The 21009-nt window shown below is 45.2% G+C and overlaps 5 protein-coding genes across 6 annotated transcripts; all 5 read left to right on the top strand.

Moving 5' to 3' along the window:
• Positions 1-323: 323 nt before the first annotated feature.
• Positions 324-1889, top strand: LOC127762513 (uncharacterized). The gene has a single exon (XM_052287026.1). It carries the CDS (start codon positions 1232-1234, stop codon positions 1850-1852), a length of 621 nt encoding a protein of 206 aa, XP_052142986.1. The 5' UTR covers positions 324-1231; the 3' UTR covers positions 1853-1889.
• Positions 1890-1897: 8 nt separating this feature from the next.
• LOC127762485 (LEAF RUST 10 DISEASE-RESISTANCE LOCUS RECEPTOR-LIKE PROTEIN KINASE-like 2.1) lies at positions 1898-5269 on the top strand. Its single transcript, XM_052287011.1, has 3 exons — positions 1898-2758; positions 3307-3339; positions 3872-5269. The coding sequence occupies exons 1-3, from the start codon at positions 1915-1917 to the stop codon at positions 4924-4926; spliced, it is 1932 nt and encodes a 643-aa protein (XP_052142971.1). The 5' UTR covers positions 1898-1914; the 3' UTR covers positions 4927-5269.
• A 3502-nt stretch (positions 5270-8771) lies between these two features.
• On the top strand, positions 8772-16869 carry LOC127762468 (LEAF RUST 10 DISEASE-RESISTANCE LOCUS RECEPTOR-LIKE PROTEIN KINASE-like 2.1). 2 transcript variants are annotated; one of them, XM_052287005.1, is made up of 3 exons: positions 8772-9614; positions 15124-15156; positions 15495-16869. In XM_052287005.1, exons 1-3 carry the CDS (start codon positions 8828-8830, stop codon positions 16547-16549), a joined length of 1875 nt encoding a protein of 624 aa, XP_052142965.1. In that variant the 5' UTR covers positions 8772-8827; the 3' UTR covers positions 16550-16869. The 2 variants fall into 2 exon arrangements, with proteins under 2 accessions (XP_052142965.1, XP_052142958.1); XM_052286998.1 differs by lacking the exon at positions 8772-9614 and adding an exon at positions 11735-13080 and having other exon boundaries at positions 15495-16859.
• Positions 16870-17791: 922 nt separating this feature from the next.
• LOC127784782 (acidic endochitinase SE2-like) lies at positions 17792-19158 on the top strand. Its single transcript, XM_052312190.1, has 2 exons — positions 17792-18749; positions 19091-19158. Exons 1-2 carry the CDS (start codon positions 17792-17794, stop codon positions 19156-19158), a joined length of 1026 nt encoding a protein of 341 aa, XP_052168150.1.
• Positions 19159-20014: 856 nt separating this feature from the next.
• On the top strand, positions 20015-20892 carry LOC127784864 (PR5-like receptor kinase). Its single transcript, XM_052312305.1, is given in 2 exon segments — positions 20015-20477; positions 20480-20892. Coding segments are annotated over 2 exon segments (876 nt in total).
• The last annotated feature ends 117 nt before the right edge of the window (positions 20893-21009 follow it).

The following is a 21009-nucleotide window of genomic DNA, read 5'->3' on the forward strand; positions in this document are numbered from 1 at the left end:
CTCCAAAGACCCTGTTTATATGGTACTTAAAAAGTAAGTTCCCGTATGTTTGATACTAATTATAAATATTAAACGTAGACTATTAATAAAACCCATACATAATCTTGGACTAATTTGCGAGACGAATCTATTGAGTCTAATTAATCCGTGATTAGCCTATGTGATGCTACAGTAAACATTCTCTAATTATGGATTAATTAGGCTTAAAAAATTTGTCTCGCAAATTAGCTTTTATTTATGTAATTAGTTTTGTAAGTAGTCTATATTTAATACCCTAAATTAGTGTCTAAATACAGAGACTAAAGTTAAGTCCCTGGATCCAAACACCACCTAAGGCTGTGTTCTTTGCAACACTTTCCAACTTCACTCCCTCGTTTTTCACACGCATGTTTTTCACCCTGTTAAACGGTGTTTTTTTTTCAATAAGTTTCTATTGAAAAGTTGTTTTAAAAAAATCAATACGTGGTGGCTTATTTTTCTAATCCTTTTTCACGGTGGGAGTAGTTGAGTACATTTAACTTACAACACGAGATGTTGCAACGTTTGTTTGGTTTGGACACGTGAACTTATTTTTTATTAGTTGAAAAGATAATGTAAATGAAGAAATTATTATATTTTAAGATAAATTTGAAGTACTAGAAATTGTTATATTTTGGGATGGAGGGTTCATTTGGTATGGAGAAAGCAAATTGACCCTATCAAATTGTTCGACTTGTTGAATTGCCCATGGCTCACATAAACACAAAACACAAGTTTGGTGATAGTATTAAATCAAACAAAATGATAATTAATCTACTTTTTGCAAGAAATATAGCCAAAGTTTGGAATCCAAATTTAAACAACCTTCCCACGAAAAATTGGCAATGAAAATTTCTTTATCATTGTTCAAAAATTGATATAAGGTTATGATTGGAAAAGAATTAAATCACGCCCATAGTTTCCCATCGTGTCAAAGCGGTCGGTTATCCAGTTGGAACTTATCCAACAGAACATCTCATTAACACGTGATTAATTAAATATTAGCTAAAATTAACTTAAAAAATAAATTAATATAATTTTTAAAAGCAACTTTCATATATATTTTTTTAAAAAATATTATTTAGCAGTTTAAAAAACGTGCCCACAAGATAGCGGAGTCGGGAACACAGCCTAAATTGCGCCGTACACAGAGACGGACTAACACCTTGTACTGAGTCGCTTAAGCCCGGTCAAGTCAACTAACAAGTGTTCGATGGATTCTTTTTTAGCAGAAACCAAACTCGTCCGGACTACTCCGGATCGAGCAAACGAACAGAACACGGGGACGCCTGTATTGTGTCGTATCGCCATGGCTCTCCCACCGCGTTTGCTCCCCTTCTTCCTCCTCATCGGCGTCCATGCCTCCGTTTCCCATGGCTCGCCTCTCCCACCCACTTACAACACTTCCATTTGCTCCAAGTCATACGAGTGCGGAGGCGTCAATATCTCCTATCCTTTCTATCTTTCCAACGCAACCGATGATTACACTCCATTTTCTTGCGGCTACACCGATTTGACGATCTTTTGCAGCCGGGACCGGGACGGGAGGAACGAGACTCCCACCATCCTACTCGGTGGAGACAACTACACTGTGCTGAACATCTTCTACGACAATCGCACCATCGTGCCCGCGGACACCGATGCCCTCCGCGGCGGCAGCTGCCCCCGAGTGCGCCACAACGTCACCTTCGGCCAGGCCTACGAGTGGCTTCAATACACCGGCTCCCGTGACAACCTCACCTTCTTCTTCGGCTGCAAACTCAACCTTTCACCACCAATCGATCCAAGGCTGGTTAGTGGCGGCAACGACCAGTCCACCACAAAATTAATCTAAAGGCAAGCCCCCCCCCCCCAAAAAAAAAAAAAAAAAAAACGCCTTCTCTGAGCTCGTTAGCCATGCCTCTCCTGCTATGCCGCCGGCGGCTGCTGCTGCTGCTGCTCCTCTTGGTTGCCGCTTCCCATGGCGATGCTTCCAGTGATACCTACGACACCTCGATTTGCCTGGAGAAACCAACCACCTGCGGGAACGTCAGTATCAGCTACCCGTTCTACCTCGCTAAGGAGACGCAAGATATCAACGGGTCCAGCAACTCATACTGCGGATACCCCGGCTTGGCGATCGATTGCGACGACGCGCAGCCCATCCTGCAACTCAACGGCGCCGAGAAGTACAAGGTTAACTACATCAACTACGGGAACGGGAGCATCACCAACGTGTCCCTGGTCGATCAGGAGGTCGTCAACGACAGCAGCGGCTGCCCAAGAGTCGATCACAACATGACGATCCCACCGATCTCATGGCTGTTCTTGCCTGGCATGTCGGTCGATTACCTCGTCTTCTTTCTCAGCTGCTCCTTCCCGAATCTCTTCCTCCCACCGGAAAACACCGATCCGATCACCTGCAGCTTTATCGGTCTCACTGGACAGTCCTACGTGCTTCCGAAGGATCAAGTGCCGCCTGGGAGCTGGACGCAGTTTTGCCAGAAAATCTACGAAGTTCCTGTGGTCAAATATGAACCGATGGACCCAAAAGGTGACGCATGGAGGAAGGGTGGATACGGGCAGGTTCTTCTTCAGGGCTTCGCGTTGTCAGTGAACGATAGCAGGAGGCCCCCCAATTGTACGCAGTGCGAGGAGTCCGAAGGACGGTGCGGTTTCAGCCAAGCCAGGGAATTCATCGGCTGCTTGTGCCCAAACGGACGAGTGCGCTCTCTCAGGTGCTATGACAGCGACCTCACTGGTGAGCCATCTGAAGATCGTACTAACCCTAGTACCCTTTTCGCTTCTTGTTTCGTTTTCTTCCTTTTGGAATAGCCTGAACTTTTTTGGTCCGGGATTTAGGTGGATTACTGTCCCCTTTTCGAGAAGGTGTGGAATTTATTTTTCATGAGTAGAGTGTTATGCAAATCAAATACAGTACATAAATGGTTTCATGCATCTGCATGGCTGCATCAAAGGCTATATGCGAGCTTGGAAAAACCTTTTAGCTAGTTTATGGGCATCAGCATCCCTGGACTCCTTTCCCCCTACCGGGCATTTGGGACAGGGCAGTGGAAGCCTAGGCCTGGGCCAGCCCTTGATATACTATTGCCAGTAACAATTTACAGAGTATATGTTACGTACCAATCCTAAATGCGAAAAACTAATCATACAGAATTGTGTTGTCAGTATAGTGCAAGCAGCATCTTGGGAAAAAAGTATAGTGCAAATATATTTGCACGTATGCAATTATTTATTAGTAACTGCATATTTAATCTATTTACATGAATTTCTGTTTGAATATTGCAGGGTATTCAAGCTTAAAGGGGAGAATGAAACTTTGTAAGAGACTAATCTTTCTCTATATGCTTCTTATTTGTGTCCATATAGATTCACTCTGGCCATGTGTTCTTAAAATGATTTCGTCTACAATCTAATAAGACAACAAAATTTGTGCTACACCAGACTCGAAAATTTAGCTCCAGGAGTTGGTTCTGGAGTGGAGTTGTGGAGCAGCCAAAACCCAGCTCCACATCTCTATTTCATTTTGTAAGAGTGCTCCACCCAGCTCCGCTCTCATTTTAAGTGGAGTTGAAATTGTTTGGCTGAGCTCCATCTCCAGGAGAGGTGGAGCTGGAACTATGCCAAACAGGGCTGAAATCTGCCATGGCAATTGAAAATGAATTTTATGCACTAGCCATTTAGGAAGTAATAGGACTATTTTTATGAACTACACTCTTCATGCTTTGGCTTTGCTAATATTTAGCCAAATCTTTTGTACCCATATCAGTATTCAACTATGCTGTAATGGATAAGACTAAATATTTGCATTCCGTTCTGATGCCTTTCCCCCTCCCAAATTATCTACATGCAGATATAATAGCAGGCACCTCAAGCGTCCTTTTGCTATGTTTACTTTCCTTTGCGTGTTTGTTCAGTCTGAAGAAGTATAGGCACAGAAGGATTTCAAAGGGAACACCAAGGATTGAGTCCTTCCTACAAAGGAATGGAACCTTACATCCAAAGAGATACACTTACACAGAAGTAAAAAGGATGACAAAATCTTTTGCTGAAAAGCTAGGTCACGGTGGATTTGGTGCTGTTTACAGAGGCAACCTATCTGATGGTCGCCAGGTAGCAGTCAAGATGTTAAAGGACTCCAAGGGTGACGGTGAAGAATTCATCAATGAGGTTGCTAGTATTAGTAGAACTTCTCACGTCAACGTGGTGACTCTGTTAGGATTTTGCTTGCATCGATCCAAAAGGGCTCTGATCTATGAGTATATGCCAAATGGTTCACTTGAAAGATATGCTTTCCGCAAGAACTCCAAAGGCGAACTTTCATTAACTTGGGAGAAGTTATTTGATGTAGCAGTTGGAATTGCCCGAGGGCTTGAGTATCTTCACCGTGGATGCAGTACCCGCATTGTGCATTTCGATATTAAACCCCACAACATTCTACTAGATCAAGAATTCTGCCCTAAGATCTCAGATTTTGGAATGGCTAAGCTTTGTGCTAACAAAGAGAGTATTGTCTCCATTGCCGGTGCAAGAGGAACAATAGGCTATATTGCCCCGGAGGTCTATTCAAAGCAGTTTGGAGCAATAAGTAGCAAGTCCGATGTCTATAGCTATGGAATGATGATCCTTGAGATGGTTGGGGCAAGGGAGAGGAACATAGATGCCAATAGTGAATCTAGTAGCCATTATTTCCCACAATGGATTTACGAACATATAGATGAATACTGCATCAGTTCTTCTGAGATTGATGGTGAGACCATAGAGCTTGTAAGAAAGATGATAGTGGTTGCACTGTGGTGCATACAAGTAGTTCCAACTAACCGCCCAACAATGACTAGAGTCGTTGAAATGCTAGAAGGTAGCACGAGCGGTCTGGAATTGCCACCAAAAGTGCTATTGAGCTGGTAAGCATCCATAAATTTCGATTGAATGAACATTGTTGCTCACTTCTTCCAGTGTTGTACAACTGCAAATAGTACTATTTAGTAGTAACAAAATGTAAGAAGAGATTTGGAATTTGAAACCAAACTCTCTGCAATGTCGACCCTCTTTTGCCCAGTTATACTCTAGATTGACTGTACGTTACAAATTCATCGGTTGGCTATGGTTTCAAACAGTTCCAATTTCTATAAAATACTGTATAAATTAGAAACCGCAACTAAAATTCCCATCTGCGCTGCAATGCGGAAGTACGGATACTTGAACTGTAAGCTGGACATCGCAATTTCAGAGTCAGAGCTTTACCTGAAGTCAGAGTAGTAGTTTAGACTTCAGATCTCAGAAGTTAACCGTCCGTCGTCGCTCGAACTGGTTCCGGAGTCAACGCCCAGCGACCGCCGCGGCTCGGGATGCGGCGAGCGCAGAGAAGGCTAGCGCGGCTAGCTGCATACGGAGTATCGGGGGAGATGGGCTGGTATAGCGCGGCGCGCTGCGGGCGGATGAAGATGCGGCGGCGTGACGAAGGGCGATGCGATGCGTTACATGCGTACGTGTCAGTCGGATTCTGGTGTTGGACTTCTTCTCTGTTCATCTCTACTGGGCCTTGGACTTGAAGGATTGGGAAGGAATAAGTTCACTTAAGGTACCCCATGAGTTTGAATTCCATCCTCAAAACACAATACCAATATAGAGTAACCTGAACTATTGAAACCAGATCATTTTACATACCTAAGACCATCCCCAGCAGATACTCCATCCAGACATCCATCGAGAAAATAGCGTTTGCGAGAAGAAAAACGCTAGTAGATACTCTATCCCACCCTCGAAATTTACCTGGATACGGAAACATAATTGAAATATCGAATACTACAGAATACGAAAATGAGAAAAGGGCGAGTACAAATCAGATATTTGTCGGAATATAAAAATCCCTCAAACTGAATTTCTCAAATCAACGAAGAGATTTATTGCTCCTTATTTTTTCTATAATAATAAATCAACATTTCTAGTTTTTATCAATTTTAATAGTAATATAACTAGTTGTACATTGCACTTTCAAGGAGAATAAGAAACTCATCTATAACTATAATTAGTATATCATAAAATAGTAATTAGGCAAAAGAAAAATATATCTAAAGCACCATACTAAAAAAAATACCTTCATTCAACTAACCACCTCAATACTCATTAGAAATCTAAACATCGAGTAGAGAAGGCTGAAACTAATTAGTTCTATGTTTCCAGAAAGTTTTCGAATTAGTTTTCAGTTTTTGATAGATAGTAGCCTTACTGTATTCGTTTTTGTTTTTGTTTATGAGAAAAAGAAAATTTAAAATTCATTTCGTTTTTGAAATTTTCAAAAAAGTTCCGACGGACGCTTTCTGTTTTCGAAAACACATCCGAAAATCGGAAACTTCTCGAATTGTTTTCTCCTCCCTACTAGTAGAACTTGTTTTTTAGGGCTTGTGTTTTAACGCCTGGTTTTCACGGTGTTGCTTGTAGTTACAAGCATCACGCTACCTGGAATAAGAGTAAGTTTAATAGTATAGCCAACTACTAATTTTAAATCATTTATTATCAATCCAATAGCCTATTTATACCATAGTAGTTCATCGGCCCATTAGAGTAGTACTCCCTCCGTCCCAAAAAGAATCAACCTTGAAGGGGATGTGACTCCTCCTAAAATAATGTATGTGGACACAGGGACATGAACCATGTCCCTGTGTCCACATATATTGTTTTGTTTTAGGAGTGGGTCACATTCCTTCCTAGGTTGATTTTTTTTTGGGACGGAGGGAGTATATCTGTAGGTTTGCACGTGCTTCGAGCAACGGGAAAGCAGCTGGCTGGCCGGCCAGGATTGCATAAACAGTGGTTCCAGCATCGTGGGTCTCTGCATACCTGCAAAATTGATGTTTTCTGGAGTCCTAGTCGCTCAATTTTTATCGAAACCGAAGCCAAACTAAGCACCAAAATAGTGATGGAAAGGAAGAAGAAAACAGAAACAGAAACACGCTAACATAGAAACTTAAGCGGATATTCTCGTGATGTTTTTTTTCTCCACACATGCTCCATAGCTAATCTTATCTTGTATTTTGGTCAATAGTTGCGACATTTTTTTCTCTTTATTCCGAAACAGTCTCTTATTTCGTTCACACAATATTTTTCATATTATCAACAAGTGGATTGATTTAAGTGCTTTAGCTTTGTTTTTCCCTTTTTGAGATGTTCCTCTGATCCACCATTCCAGCAAACGTGGATGGTCTATTTCTCTCAGAATACTCTCCTAGATTTGACGCACAAAAGTGCAATCTTTAAGAAGTGTTGAGTGGTTTCTAGGTTCCTATAGTATAGTTGACAAGTAATTATTTGGTCATTGACAGATATGTAACCGATCCATTGTCAAAATCCTATTCTGCAACAAGAGACATGCAAAGTGTTTGCATTTGCAAGGTGTCCATTGCTTCTAAATTAGTTTTGCTGCAGTTGAGCTTATCCTTCCATTAAACTGTGCTATGTAGGTTGACCTCGGATTGTATTCATCGCCAAGTTCTGGTATCGTTGACACCTTTTGTGAGGATGATGTCGTTGTTCCATACCTGGTAGACGACATCAAAGAATTCCTTGATAAGCTCGACTGTGAGGTTGTGCCTAATATTTGCTATCCATTGGTCATTTTGCTAATCCTTCTTGGACTAACATTCATTTCCTTTTGGCAGGTTTGTATAAGGTCGGAGCTAATTCCTTGATTGGTTGTCCGCCAATCCAATTTGATTTCCAGAAGCTCGCTTTGTGTCCATATCATATTGACACCTTAGTTGCTGAAGCAAACAATTTTATATCCATCTCATCGCAAGGAGGTGGTGTCCCTGCCCAAGGCTTATTTGGGCTCTCCCAACTGAACCATAGCCATCACATTCTCGATGCTCGTACAAATTTGTCCAAATCCAACACTTCCAATCCCCCATGCTTGGTGGGTGAGCAAACCATTGTCCAATTTACTTTGCATTTGCCCCCACTGATCTCATGATCGCCAGCCTAGAGAATTTTTTTTCTTATTTTGTCCATGCCATGTAGGAAAATTTTTGGGTGGTTTTAGGACTGTGAGGAAGTATGTTGGACAAGCCATAGGTCTATAGGTGAAGTATAGCCAGCTATGTTCTTTGCTCAGTGTTCCCAACCTCTCTCCTTCTTGTTCCGCGCGCACGTTTTTCGAATTACTAAACGGTACGTTTTTTTTTGCAAAAAGATTATATATGAAAGTTTAAAAAAATCATATTGATCTATTTTTGAAAAAAAAGCTAATACTTAATTAATCACGCGTTAATAAACCGTTCTATTTTTCGTGCGCAGGAGATGAATTCCAACCCACGTAAAGAAACACAGCCGTAGGTAAGAGAACTTACTATACATATTTAGGTAAGAACCTTCCCTAAAAAAGGATAGAAAAACTTCAACGCGGTATTTTTTTCTTCGGGCCAAAATTTTAAATAAAGTCCTAAAGATTTTTTTTTCTGTCACACAGCCTTCATTCAAACTACAATTTAATCGGAACTAAAAATTTTAAAAGTACATAATAAACAGCAATGCATGTGTGTAGGTCCAAAATGTGCATGATCCCGAACAGCAATCAAGTACTAGGGGATAGTCCAAGTAATAAATTTGTGGAGCCAAGCAAGCAAGGAAAGAGCCTTCTCTCAGACTCTGATTTGTTCCACGCCCACTGGTCGTTTTCAGCAATTATATCACCCGACTCCCGCACAAATTTGTATAGTGGAGTCGGGTGATATAATTGTGCGGCACAATCACGGCGAAAAGCAGCAGTCTTCTACAGTCTGCACTACGCCTCCTTCACACAGCTACACAAGCCATGCCGCCTCTACTCCTCCTCCTCTCCGTCGTGCTCGTCCTCTTCGCCGCGGCCGATGCCTCCCCCTCCGCCTGCCGCAACGCCACCTGCGGCGGCCAAACCGTGGCCTACCCCTTCTGGCTGCTCAACGCTTCCGCCTTCGACTGCGGCTACCCCGGCCTTGGTCTCCTCTGCGTGGACAGCACCACTCTGATTCTCCCCTTCCGGACACACCAGTACAGGGTCTTGGACATCGAGTACGGCAAGCACACCATCTCCCTCACCGACGCCGACATGGAACACTCTGACACAAACAGCAGCTGCCCGCACCTACACGCCAATCTCACCATCGACGACAACTCCTGGCTGCAGCTCGCGTCCTCTGACTCCAACATCACCTTCCTCTACAAATGCAAGAGCAACTCCTCCTTGCTGTCCTCGACCTCCGCTGTGAAGCTAACTCGATGTGGAGCTGGACCAGAGCACATCGGTACTTCGTACGTGTTCCTGGATGGCTGGATCACGGGTGAAGCGTACGATTACGAGTGCGAGATGGTGGTGGTGGCGCCGGTGATTGATGCGCACAAGAAGGCCATGGTGGATGCGCACGGGGGTCTTCCTCCCGCGGACAGATCATTTGGCGATGTGCTGAGCGCGGGGTTCGAGCTGACCTACAGCGCTCAATCCGAGAAGTGCGGCCAATGCGAGCGAACCGGCGGGTTGTGCGGCTACCGGCACACCGGAACGTCCACCACCATGGATTTCACCTGTTTCTGCGACGGCAGCGCGATCACCGACGACCACTGCGGTATGGGCCTAGTTGCTTTGCTTGTGCATATGGCTTTCAAGTATTTTGTATGTATTTTGCTTAGCAACTCACGCGGTGGAGGGTGGACATGTGCATCATACCAATATTTAGCTCACACCTGATAATAATTCCACTTCAACGGATACAGCAAACACATGGTTCTGGCAACAAACACAAAATCAATTGATGGGCTTCAGTAGCTCGCCTGCCACTACTGGCTGTTTAGTTTCCATCTTGTGTCGCTCGGGCTGAAAAATCGCAGGCTTTCGTGTTCCCCAGTCCCCACCAACCCAGTCACTAACGCCCGATCAAGTCAACTACAAGTCTTCGCGCGACTTGCATACGGGGATTCTCACAAAACAAAACGCGTGAGGATAGAGCAAAACAAACAGAGCAGACTGTGTCGCAATGGCTCCCCTACCACACTTTTTGCTCACAATTTTTTCTTCTCATCCTCGTTGTCGTCCTCATCGGCGTCCATGCCTCCGTTTCCCATGGCTCGCCTCTCCCACCCACTTACAACACTTCCATTTGCTCCAAGTCATCCGAGTGTGGAGGCGTCAATATCTCCTATCCTTTCTATCTTTCCAACGCAACCGATGATTACACTCCATTTTCTTGCGGCTACACCGATTTGACGATCTTTTGCAGCCGGGACCGGGACGGGAGGAACGAGACTCCCACCATCCTACTCGGTGGAGACAACTACACTGTGCTGAACATCTTCTACGACAATCGCACCATCGTGCCCGCGGACACCGATGCCCTCCGCGGCGGCAGCTGCCCCCGAGTGCGCCACAACGTCACCTTCGGCCAGGCCTACGAGTGGCTTCAATACACCGGCTCCCGTGACAACCTCACCTTCTTCTTCGGCTGCAAACTCAACCTTTCACCACCAATCGATCCAAGGCTGGTTAGTGTTACAGACCAGTACCAAATCAACTGCAAAACCTTCAGCAACGGTCCTGACGGTGGAGATTCGTTCGTGTTCACCTCCGGCGAGCTCGAGGCACCAGCAGAGTCCGAATTGGCTAGGCGCTGCAGCCAGGTCATCGTCGTGCCGGTAAATGGGAGTATTCTTAATTCAAGTAACCAGAGTGCGCTGCCAAGTGGTGGATACGGTCAAGTGCTTAATAAGGGGTTCGACCTGGCATGGAACTCAAGGAAAGATGATCAATGCAACAAGTGCGAGCAATCAAAGGGACAGTGTGCCTACAGCCAGAACAGGATATTCCTAGGTTGCTTGTGCGCTGATGGGAAGGTGAGCAGAACGGTCAAGTGCTTAAGATGAGTTCGATCTGGCCTGGAACTCAAGTAAAGATGAACAATGCAACCTGTGCGAGCAATCCCAGGGGCACTGCTCCTACAGCCAGAACAGGACATTCCTAGGTTGCTTGTGCTCCGACGGGAAGGTGGGCGACCAGGGTTGCAGAAACAACTGTGCCAGCGACTCGTCTGCATTAAGTAAGTCCTGCAAATTTGTTTTTCTTAGAACTTTGTAACAATATCAAACCAACTATTAGTCACTTATTTGAAATATCATCCAAACGTCCAAGTGCATGACACCTCCGTCATTTTGTTTATACTCGGTAGACCCCTAAAATCTATATATCTTTGCCGTTCAGATGTAATCTAAAATGGAAATTATCCCGTACAAAATAATTGTAAAATCCGTCTTGAGCATTATGTGGACGTCGATACGCACCGTGTCTCAACGGAGCAAAATGGAAGACCGTAGCCTTTTAATTAAAGGTAGTTGTGCCCCTTATATTTTGAAACGGAAAAAATACTACATTCATTCTATAAAATATAAAGGTTCAGAGATAGTATTTACTCCATCTATCTAAAAAATATATTAAAAATCACTTTTGAGGTTGTATCTTACTCCCTCCGTCCCATAATACTCCCTCCTTACCTAAATGTTTGACACCGTTGACTTTTTAAAATATGTTTGACCATTCGTCTTATTCAAAAACTTTTGTGAAATATGTAAAACTATATATATACATAAAAATATATTTAACAATGAATCAAATGATAGAAAAAGAATTAATAATTATTTAAAATTTTTGAATAAGATGAACAGTCAAACATGTTTAAAAAAGTCAACGGCGTCAAACATTTAGGGATGTAGGGAGTATAAGGGATTTTGGAGGAATATGACATATTTTAGTAATACAAATCTAAATATATTTGTTTAGATTCGTAGTACTAGGATACGTCACATCCCTCAAAAATCAGATGTCCAGTTTCGTATAATAGGATGCGTCACGTGTCTTTAAAATCTTTTATATTGTGTGACAGATGGGGCAACTCTTTTTAAACTGAGGGAGTAGTTGGGTGAGGTTAGGAAGTTGGGATTAAAGAAATCAGATCAGGTCTAAAATTTCCTGTCATGTTCAACGCTGCTAGTAGTCCAGTTAGTCAATTGATGTACTCCGAAATTGACTACTAGCACCGTGTACTGAAGTCGCTAATGCCGGTCAAATCAACTACATCTCAGCAAAAACCAAACTCGTTGTCTGGATATATAGAGCAAACGAACAGAGCACGGCCACACGGGGACGCCTCTTTTCACGTCGTCTCGCCATGGCTCACCTACCGCTTTTGCTCCTCTCCCTCCTCCTCATCGGCGTCCATGCCTCCGTTTCCCATGGCTCGCCTCTCCCACCCACTTACAACACTTCCATTTGCTCCAAGTCATACAAGTGCGGCGGCGTCAATATCTCATATCCTTTCTATCTTTCCAACGCAACCGGCGAAACCTATGATTACACTCAGTTTTCTTGCGGCTACACCGATTTGAAGATCTTTTGCAGCCGGGACCGGCCCGGGAGGAACGAGACTCCCACCATCCTACTCGGTGGAGACAACTACACTGTGCTGAACATCATCTACGACAGTCAAACCATCGTGCTCGCGGACACCGATGCGCTCCGCGGCGGCAGCTGCCCCAGAGTGCGCCACAACTTCACCTTCGGCCAGGCCTATGAGTGGCTTCAATACACCGGCTCCCCTGACAACCTCACCTTCTTCTTCGGCTGCAAACTCAACCTTGCACCACCAATCGTTCCAGGGCTGGTTAGTGTTGCAGACCAGTACCAAATCAACTGCAAAACCTTCAGCAACGGTCCTGACGGTGGAGATTCGTTCGTGTTCACCTCCGGCGAGCTCGAGGCACCAGCAGAGTCCGAATTGGCCAGGCGCTGCAGCCAGGTCATCGTCGTGCCGGTAAATGGGAGTATTCTTAATTCAAGTAACCAGAGTGCGCTGCCAAGTGGTGGATACGGTCAAGTGCTTAATAAGGGGTTCGACCTGGCATGGAACTCAAGGAAAGATGATCAATGCAACAAGTGCGAGCAATCCCGGGGGTACTGCTCCTACAGCCAGAACAGGATATTCCTAGGTTGTTTGTGCTCCGACGGGAAGGTGGGCAGCCAGAGCCAGGATTGCAGGTCTGCATCAAGTAAGTCATGCAAATTTGATGATTAACTTTTTTTTATTACATGATTGATACACATCCATACACCACTATACATGTAACACCACACTTACACACCTGCCTTAACACACGTTCGAAGATACACTCACACTCCTTAACACACGTTCGAAGATATTAAAACCAGCGGCATATTCCTAGTCTCACTAATATGTTGTTGAAAATCTATGTGCATAATATTCATAGACCCTAGGGTTTAAAACAACTTTGAAACAATATCAAAACAACTACTATTAATCACTCATTTGAAATCTCATCCAAACGTCTAATTGCATGTCATTGCCACCTCGATCCGTCGTTTTCTTATACTTTGGTACTTGGTAATCCAAAATGGAAATTATCCCGTACAAAAAAGTGTAAAATCCGTCTTGAGCATTATGTGGACGTCGATACGCACCGTGTCTCCCGGAGCAAAATGGAAGACCGTAGTGGCCCTGACTAGACGTCTACGAATACTAATCTTGCCATGTAATGTCATGTACCGTAACTCATTCATCTTCCCCGATATCTGCCAAACAACTGTATGTCTGTACCAGCTCTCTGCTTACTAGTAAACAGACGGGCGGGCGGGGCACTAAGCATCAAGTCATCTAACCATTTTTCAGAACCTAACTGTTTGCTCATGCTGACTTCGATCTCTAGCTAGCCATGCTTCTCTCGCTGTATTCCCGGCTGCTGCCGCTCCTCCTCCTCTTGGTTGCCGCTTCCCATGGCGATGCTTCCGATGACACCTATGACACCTCCATGTGCCTGCAGAAACCAACCACCTGCGGGAACGTCAGTATCAGCTACCCGTTCTACTTTGCTACAAAGACGAAAGATATCATCGGGTCCAGCAACTCATACTGCGGATACCCCGGCTTGGCGATCGATTATGACGACGGCAAGCCCATCCTGCAACTCAACGGCACCGAGAAGTACAAGGTTAACTACATCAACTACGGGAGCACCACCAACGTGTCCCTGGTCGATCAGGAGGTCGTCGACGACAGCAGCGGCTGCCCAAGAGTCGATCACAACGTGACCTTCGCACAGGGCTCATGGCTGTTCTGCCCTGCTGGCATGTCGTTGGATTACCTCGTCTTCTTTCTCGGCTGCTCCTTCCCGAATCTCTTCCTCCCACCGGAAAACATCGATCCGATCACCTGCAGCTTTATCGGTCTCACTGGACAGTCCTACGTGCTTCCGAAGGATCAAGTGCCGCCTGGGAGCTGGACGCAGTTTTGCCAGAAAATCTACGAAGTTCCTGTGGTCAAATATGAACCGATGGACCCAAAAGGTGACGCATGGAGGAAGGGTGGATACAGGCAGGTTCTTCTTCAGGGCTTCCCGTTGTCAGTGAACGATAGCAGGAGGCCCCCCAATTGTACGCAGTGCGAGGAGTCCAAAGGACGGTGCGGTTTTAGCCAAGCCGGGGAATTCGTGAGCTGCTTGTGCCCAAATGGAAGAATGCTCTCTCAGGTGCAGTGCCAGCGACCTAACCGGTGAGCCATCGGACGATTGTACTACCCTCTTCTCTTATTGTTTCTTTTTTCCTCTTTTGAAATCGCCCGAACTTTTTTTGTCCAGGATTTAGGTGTTTTCCAAGGTGTGGATTTTATTTTTTTTCATGAGAAGAGTGTTATGCAGGTCAATACAGGGTATAATGGTGTCATGGTCTCATGGATCTGCATGGCTGCATCAAAGGCTACATGCAAACTTAGAGAAAACCTTTTAGCTAGTTTATGGGCATAAGCATCCCCGGACTCTGTTCCCCCTACCAGGCATTTGGGCCAGGACAGTGGAAGCCTAGCCCCGGGCCAGCCCTTGATATACCATTGCCAGCAACAATTTACAGAGTATATGTTACCAATCCTAAATGTGAAAACTATTCATACGAAAGTGTGTTGTCAGTATAGTGCAAGCAACATCTTGGGAAAAAAGTATAGTGCAAATAATGTAAATATGCAATTATTTATTAGTAACTTCATATTTAATCTATTTACAAGAATTTCTGGTTGAATATTGCAGGAGATTCAAGCCTAGAGAGGAGAAAAAAACTTTGTAAGAGACTACTCAATCTCTATATGGTTCTTATTTGCGTCCATATAGATTCACTCTGGCCATGTGTTTTTAAAATGATTGTGTCCACAATCTGTTAAGACAGAAAAATTTGTGCTATAGAAAGTCGAAATCTGCCATGGAAATTCAAAATGAATTTTATGCATTATCTATGCCTTTATGAACTATACTGTACATGCTTTGCTCCTATCTAGCCAAATCTTCATGCCTCTATCAGTTTCTGGCTATGCTGTAGTGATCTAATGGATAAACTCCACAGCAAAACTAGAAATTTGCATTCCGTTCTGATGCCTTCCCCCTCCCAAATTATCTACATGCAGATATAATAGCAGGCACCTCAAGCGTCCTTTTGCTATGTTTACTTTACTTTGCGTGTTTGTTCAGTCTGAAGAAGTATAGGCATAGAAGGATTTCAAAGGGAACACCAAGGATTGAGTCCTTCCTACAAAGGAATGGAACCCTACATCCAAAGAGATACACTTACACAGAAGTAAAAAGGATGACAAAATCTTTTGCTGAAAAGCTAGGTCACGGTGGATTTGGTGCTGTTTACAAAGGCAACCTATCTGATGGCCGTCAGGTAGCAGTCAAGATGTTAAAGGACTCCAAGGGTGACGGTGAAGAATTCATCAATGAGGTTGCTAGTATTAGTAGAACTTCTCACGTCAACGTGGTGTCTCTGTTAGGATTTTGCTTGCATCGATCCAAAAGGGCTCTGATCTATGAGTATATGCCAAATGGTTCACTTGAAAGATATGCTTTCCGCAAGAACTCCAAAGGCGAACTTTCATTAACTTGGGAGAAGTTATTTGATGTAGCAGTTGGAATTGCCCGAGGGCTTGAGTATCTTCACCGTGGATGCAGTACCCGCATTGTGCATTTCGATATTAAACCCCACAACATTCTACTAGATCAAGAATTCTGCCCTAAGATCTCAGATTTTGGAATGGCTAAGCTTTGTGCTAACAAAGAGAGTATCGTCTCCATTGCCGGTGCAAGAGGAACAATAGGCTATATTGCCCCGGAGGTCTATTCAAAGCAGTTTGGAGCAATAACTAGCAAGTCTGATGTCTATAGCTATGGAATGATGATCCTTGAGATGGTTGGGGCAAGGGAGAGGAACATAGATGCCAATAGTGAATCTAGTAGCCACTATTTCCCACAATGGATTTACGAACATCTAGATGAATACTGCATCAGTTCTTCTGAGATTGATGGTGAGACCACAGAGCTTGTAAGAAAGATGGTAGTGGTTGCACTGTGGTGCATACAAGTAGTTCCAACTAACCGCCCAACGATGACTAGAGTCGTTGAAATGCTAGAAGGTAGCACGGGCGGTCTGGAATTGCCACCAAAAGTGCTATTGAGCTGGTAAGCATCCACAAATTTCGATTGTATGAACATTGTTGCTCACTTATTCCAGTGTTGTACAACTGCAAATACTATTTAGCAGTAACAAAATGTAAGAAGAGATTTGGAATATGAAACCAAACTCACTACAATGTCGACCCTCTTTTGCCCAGTTATACTCTAGATTGACTGTACGTTACAAATTCATCGGTTGGCTATGGTTTCAAACAGTTCCAAATTCTATAGAATACTGTATAAATTAGAAACCGCAACTAAAATTCCCATCTGCGCTGCAATGCGGAACTACGGATACTTGAACTTTAAACTGGATATCGCAGTTTCAGAGTCAGAGCTTACCTGAAGTCAGAGTAGTAGTTCAGACTTCAGATCTCAGAAGTTCACCGTCCGCCGTCGCCCGAACCGGTTCCGGAGTCAAGGCCCGGCGACCGCGGTGGCTCAGGATGCGGCGAGCGCAGAGAAGGCTAGCGCGGCTGGCTGCATACGGAGGGTCGAGGGGGATGGGCTGGTATAGCGCGGCGAGCTGCGGGAGAAGGATGCGGTGGCGTGACGAAGGGCGATGCGATGCTTAGCATTAGCATACGTGTCAGTCGGATTCTGGTGTTGGATTTGTTCTCTGTTCATCTCTAGTGGGCCTTGAGCTGTTGGATTGGGAAAGAATAAGTTTAGTTGAGGTACCCCATGTTGTCATTGAGTTTGAATTCCGTTCTCCACGCAATATAGGCTGTGTTTAGTTACATGCCAAAATTAAAAGTTTAAATAAATTAAAATAATGTGATGTAAAAGTTAAAAGTTTATGTTTGTAGGAAAGTTCGATGTGACGAAAAAGTTGAAAGTTTAAAGAAAAAAAAGTTTGAATCTAAACATGGCATAAAGTACGTGGCCGCCTACGTCGCATTTCAGTTTAAAAATAAATTAAAGGGTAGTGGACCCCACATGTAAGTGGCACATCCCTCTTCTCCCTTCTATAATAAACCTGTCGATCATTTTTGTAGTTCAAAGAAAAAAATATATACTGTAAGCACAGAAGTTTTCAAGCCTGTGACAAACTAAACAGCTTCCATATGTCCGCTTCAGCCTACTCTCCTGACTAATCCATGCACAAGAGACAACACGGCCGCCTTGCCATTTGCAACGAATTCCAACTCCTCAATATACCGCACCATTTCCTCCATAAATCAACCAAACTATATGTTTGCAGCACATCTGCACTTTGAACGCACCGCCTCGGCACCTTTCGGCTTCCGCCATGTACGGCAAGCTCTGCTTCTTGGCGTCCGTGCTCTTGTCGATGTCCACCGTCGACCTAGCGATGGCGGCGTCGGGCGGAGCCAACATCGCCGTCTACTGGGGCCAGAATGGCAGCGAGGGCACGCTCGGGGAGACATGCGGCACCGGCCTCTACGCGTACGTCAACCTCGCCTTCCTCTCCACGTTCGGCGCCGGCCGCGCCCCGGTCCTCAACCTGGCCGACCACTGCGACGCCCCGTCGGGGACCTGCGCGTCCCTCGCCGCCGACATCGCGTCCTGCCAGGCCGCCGGCGTCAAGGTGCTCCTCAGCATCGGCGGCGGCGCACTTGGGTACAACCTGTCGTCGCCCTCCGACGCGCGGGACCTGGCCGCGTACCTCTGGGACAACTTCCTCGGCGGCGAAGGCGCCACCGGCGCGCCCCGCCCGCTCGGCGACGCCGTGCTCGACGGCGTCGACTTCGACATAGAGTCACCCTCCAGGTTCTACGACGACCTCGCCAGGAACCTGGCGTCGCTGTACACAAGGGCGCCGCGGCCGCCGCGGTGGGGCAAGACGACGTACCTGCTCACCGCCGCGCCGCAGTGCCCGTACCCGGACGCGTCCCTCGCCGCGGCGCTCGCCACGGGGCTGTTCGACCACGTGTGGGTGCAGTTCTACAACAACCCGCCGTGCCAGTACGCCGCCGCGCCAGGGGATGCGAGCGCGCTGCGGAGCGCGTGGCAGCAGTGGACGGCCGGCTTGCCGGCGTCGACCGTGTTCCTGGGGCTGCCGGCGTCGCTGGAAGCTGCGAACAGCGGGTTTGTCGACGCGGACACGCTCGCGTCGCAGGTGCTGCCGATGGTGGAAGGCGCGGCCAACTACGGCGGCATCATGCTGTGGAGCCGCTCCTACGACAAGGACTCCAGCTTCAGTGTGAAGCTGCAGGCCGCCTTGCAGAACAGGAACAAGCCAACTGGTACGACACTACTGGTACTACTTATTTTGCGAACACGCAAAAGGATCACACATCAATATATTAGAAGAATAGATGTTTTGTTACACAACGCAATCCGCTAGACAGGCCAATGCCGGGAGGGGGATAGTAAAAAAACCACTCTAACAACCAACTGCGAAAAGAAAAACTATTTCAACAAACAAGAGGGAGGGGGTGGCGCCACACTATACTCCCAGCAAATCCCCAAAAGTGACAATGCCCGAGGCAGACCACAAACAACCTTCCGAGTGAATGGAATCAATGAGAATGGGGACTAAGGAGAGTACCAAGTCAAAAACCCTGGAGTTCCGCTCCTTCCACAGCTGCCAAAAGACTAGAAGGAGCAGTAAGTCAAAGCCGGAGCGAAGATGCTCAGGCAAACAAGCCCTAGAAGATGGCCACCAGTCCTGAAGTGAACTGTCGCAGGAAGGGGGGAGAGCAGTCCAGCCAAGGGGCAACAACAAACGGTGCCAAGTTTGCCGAGTGAACACGTAATCGAGGAGAATGTGGTTTACCGTCTTAAGCTCATAAACACAAAAGGACAAGCAGAGTGGCTATCAAAGAAAAGAATTGACGCCACGACTACTACTACTAAAATAATAATAATAATTGTGTTATCTACCAAATAAGTGATAAATGCGAGTAGTAAACTTTGTAGGTCTCTTTGACATCAAGCCAATGACAATTCTTTTCTTTGACAAATTGCAGGAGCCGGCGCATCCTCACATAACAAAAGGAGAATATGTAAGTGGTTTTTTTTTTTTTTTGCGGGGGAGAATATGTAAGTGGTTAACTTTTGTCTATTCTGACTTTCTAATCCAGTATGTAGTGCTGCACTATTATCCCGGCCAGTTGCGATTTTACAATTGAAATCGAGTGATTTATGCATTGTTAGCATTGGGATCCCAGAATTTCTCTAATCTATATGACAGACTGACACTAGACTTGTAATGGAACTCAAGAAACTGTAACATCAAAGATTTGTGATTTTTTTGACAGTTCATTTCCATGCATTTTCAACCTCCTCTTGGGCTCTTGGCCATGCAGATATAATAGCAGGAGTTTTCGCCGGCGTACTACTACTGTTCCTGCTTCTTATAACCTATTTCCTGTGCCATAAAAAACACCACGGCCACGGGCAGCATCCTCCTGTACAAGAATTGACGACCCCTCCAAAGCCAGAGCCATCTCAGAAAAAACAGCGAGCTCAACATCTGAAAAGATACAGCTATTCGGAAGTTGAAAGAATGACCAAAACCTTTGCTCACAAGATAGGCCAAGGCAACTATGGTGATGTCTACAAAGGCAACCTCCGTGATGGCCATCAGATAGTGGTTAAGTTACTGAAGAATTGCAGAGGTAATGACAAGGAGTTTCTGAACGAGGTTGCCAGCATTGGCACAATTTCGCATGCCAATGTTGTTCCTCTGCTGGGGTTCTGCTTGCAAGGGACAGCAAGAGCTCTAATCTACGAGTACATGCCAAATGGTTCCCTTGAAACCTATGCTTTCAGCAATGATGACTCTATAGAGGAGAATTATTCCCTTTGGATATACTGGGAGAAACTATATGAAATTGCAATTGGTGTTGCGAGAGGGCTAGAGTTTCTCCACGGAAGCGGCAATGCGAACATCATGCATCTCAAAATCAAGCCAAGAAACATTCTACTGGATCAGGAGCTATGTCCAAAGATATCTGATTTTGGAGTAGCAACCTGTGCTTGTGGAAAGAGAGCAAGAAATCCGCTCAAAATGCGAGGGGGAGAGATGGCTATGATGCACCTGAAGTAGTGTCCAGGAAATTCGGAGCAGTCAGCAGCAAGTCTGATGTCTACAGCTATGGCGTGATGGTCCTTGAGATGATTAGAGCAAAAAGACGTATTAATGTTGGTGCTGACACTACCACTAAGTATTTTGCTCAGTGGCTGTATGATCACTTGGATCAGTTCTGCAATAGTATTTCTGACATCAGTGATGAGACAAGAGAGTCTGTAAGGAGGATCATCATAGTTGGTCTGTGGTGCATACAAGCGGCACCTGCAAATCGACCTTCGATGAGCAGAGTCGTCGAGATGTTGGAAAGTAGCAGCACAAACATGGATTTCCCAAGAAAATCTATCGAGTAGTTAAACATCGATAGTAAACATTGTCAAAATCAAGAAATGTAGTGTTTGTACCTCGCCAAGAAAGGAACTGCCGCGCTCTTTGCATAACCGTATAGTGTTAAATTCAAAAGAACACAG

The sequence above is a fragment of the Oryza glaberrima genome, chromosome 1 (assembly GCF_000147395.1).
Source record: "Oryza glaberrima chromosome 1, OglaRS2, whole genome shotgun sequence".
NCBI lineage: Eukaryota > Viridiplantae > Streptophyta > Magnoliopsida > Poales > Poaceae > Oryza > Oryza glaberrima.

Bases quoted from the DNA above. Each gene is read 5' to 3' on its own strand.
- LOC127762513 (XM_052287026.1), top strand. From the start codon at position 1,232: ATGGATTCTTTTTTAGCAGAAACCAAACTCGTCCGGACTACTCCGGAT.
- LOC127762485 (XM_052287011.1), top strand. From the start codon at position 1,915: ATGCCTCTCCTGCTATGCCGCCGGCGGCTGCTGCTGCTGCTGCTCCTC. The intron at 2,759-3,306 runs GTGAGCCATCTG...TGAATATTGCAG, and splicing joins CTATGACAGCGACCTCACTG to GGTATTCAAGCTTAAAGGGG. The intron at 3,340-3,871 runs GTAAGAGACTAA...ATCTACATGCAG, and splicing joins AAAGGGGAGAATGAAACTTT to ATATAATAGCAGGCACCTCA.
- LOC127762468 (XM_052286998.1), top strand. From the start codon at position 12,204: ATGGCTCACCTACCGCTTTTGCTCCTCTCCCTCCTCCTCATCGGCGTC. The intron at 13,081-15,123 runs GTAAGTCATGCA...TGAATATTGCAG, and splicing joins GGATTGCAGGTCTGCATCAA to GAGATTCAAGCCTAGAGAGG. The intron at 15,157-15,494 runs GTAAGAGACTAC...ATCTACATGCAG, and splicing joins AGAGAGGAGAAAAAAACTTT to ATATAATAGCAGGCACCTCA.
- LOC127784782 (XM_052312190.1), top strand. From the start codon at position 17,792: ATGTACGGCAAGCTCTGCTTCTTGGCGTCCGTGCTCTTGTCGATGTCC. The intron at 18,750-19,090 runs GTACGACACTAC...CTCCTTCCACAG, and splicing joins GAACAGGAACAAGCCAACTG to CTGCCAAAAGACTAGAAGGA.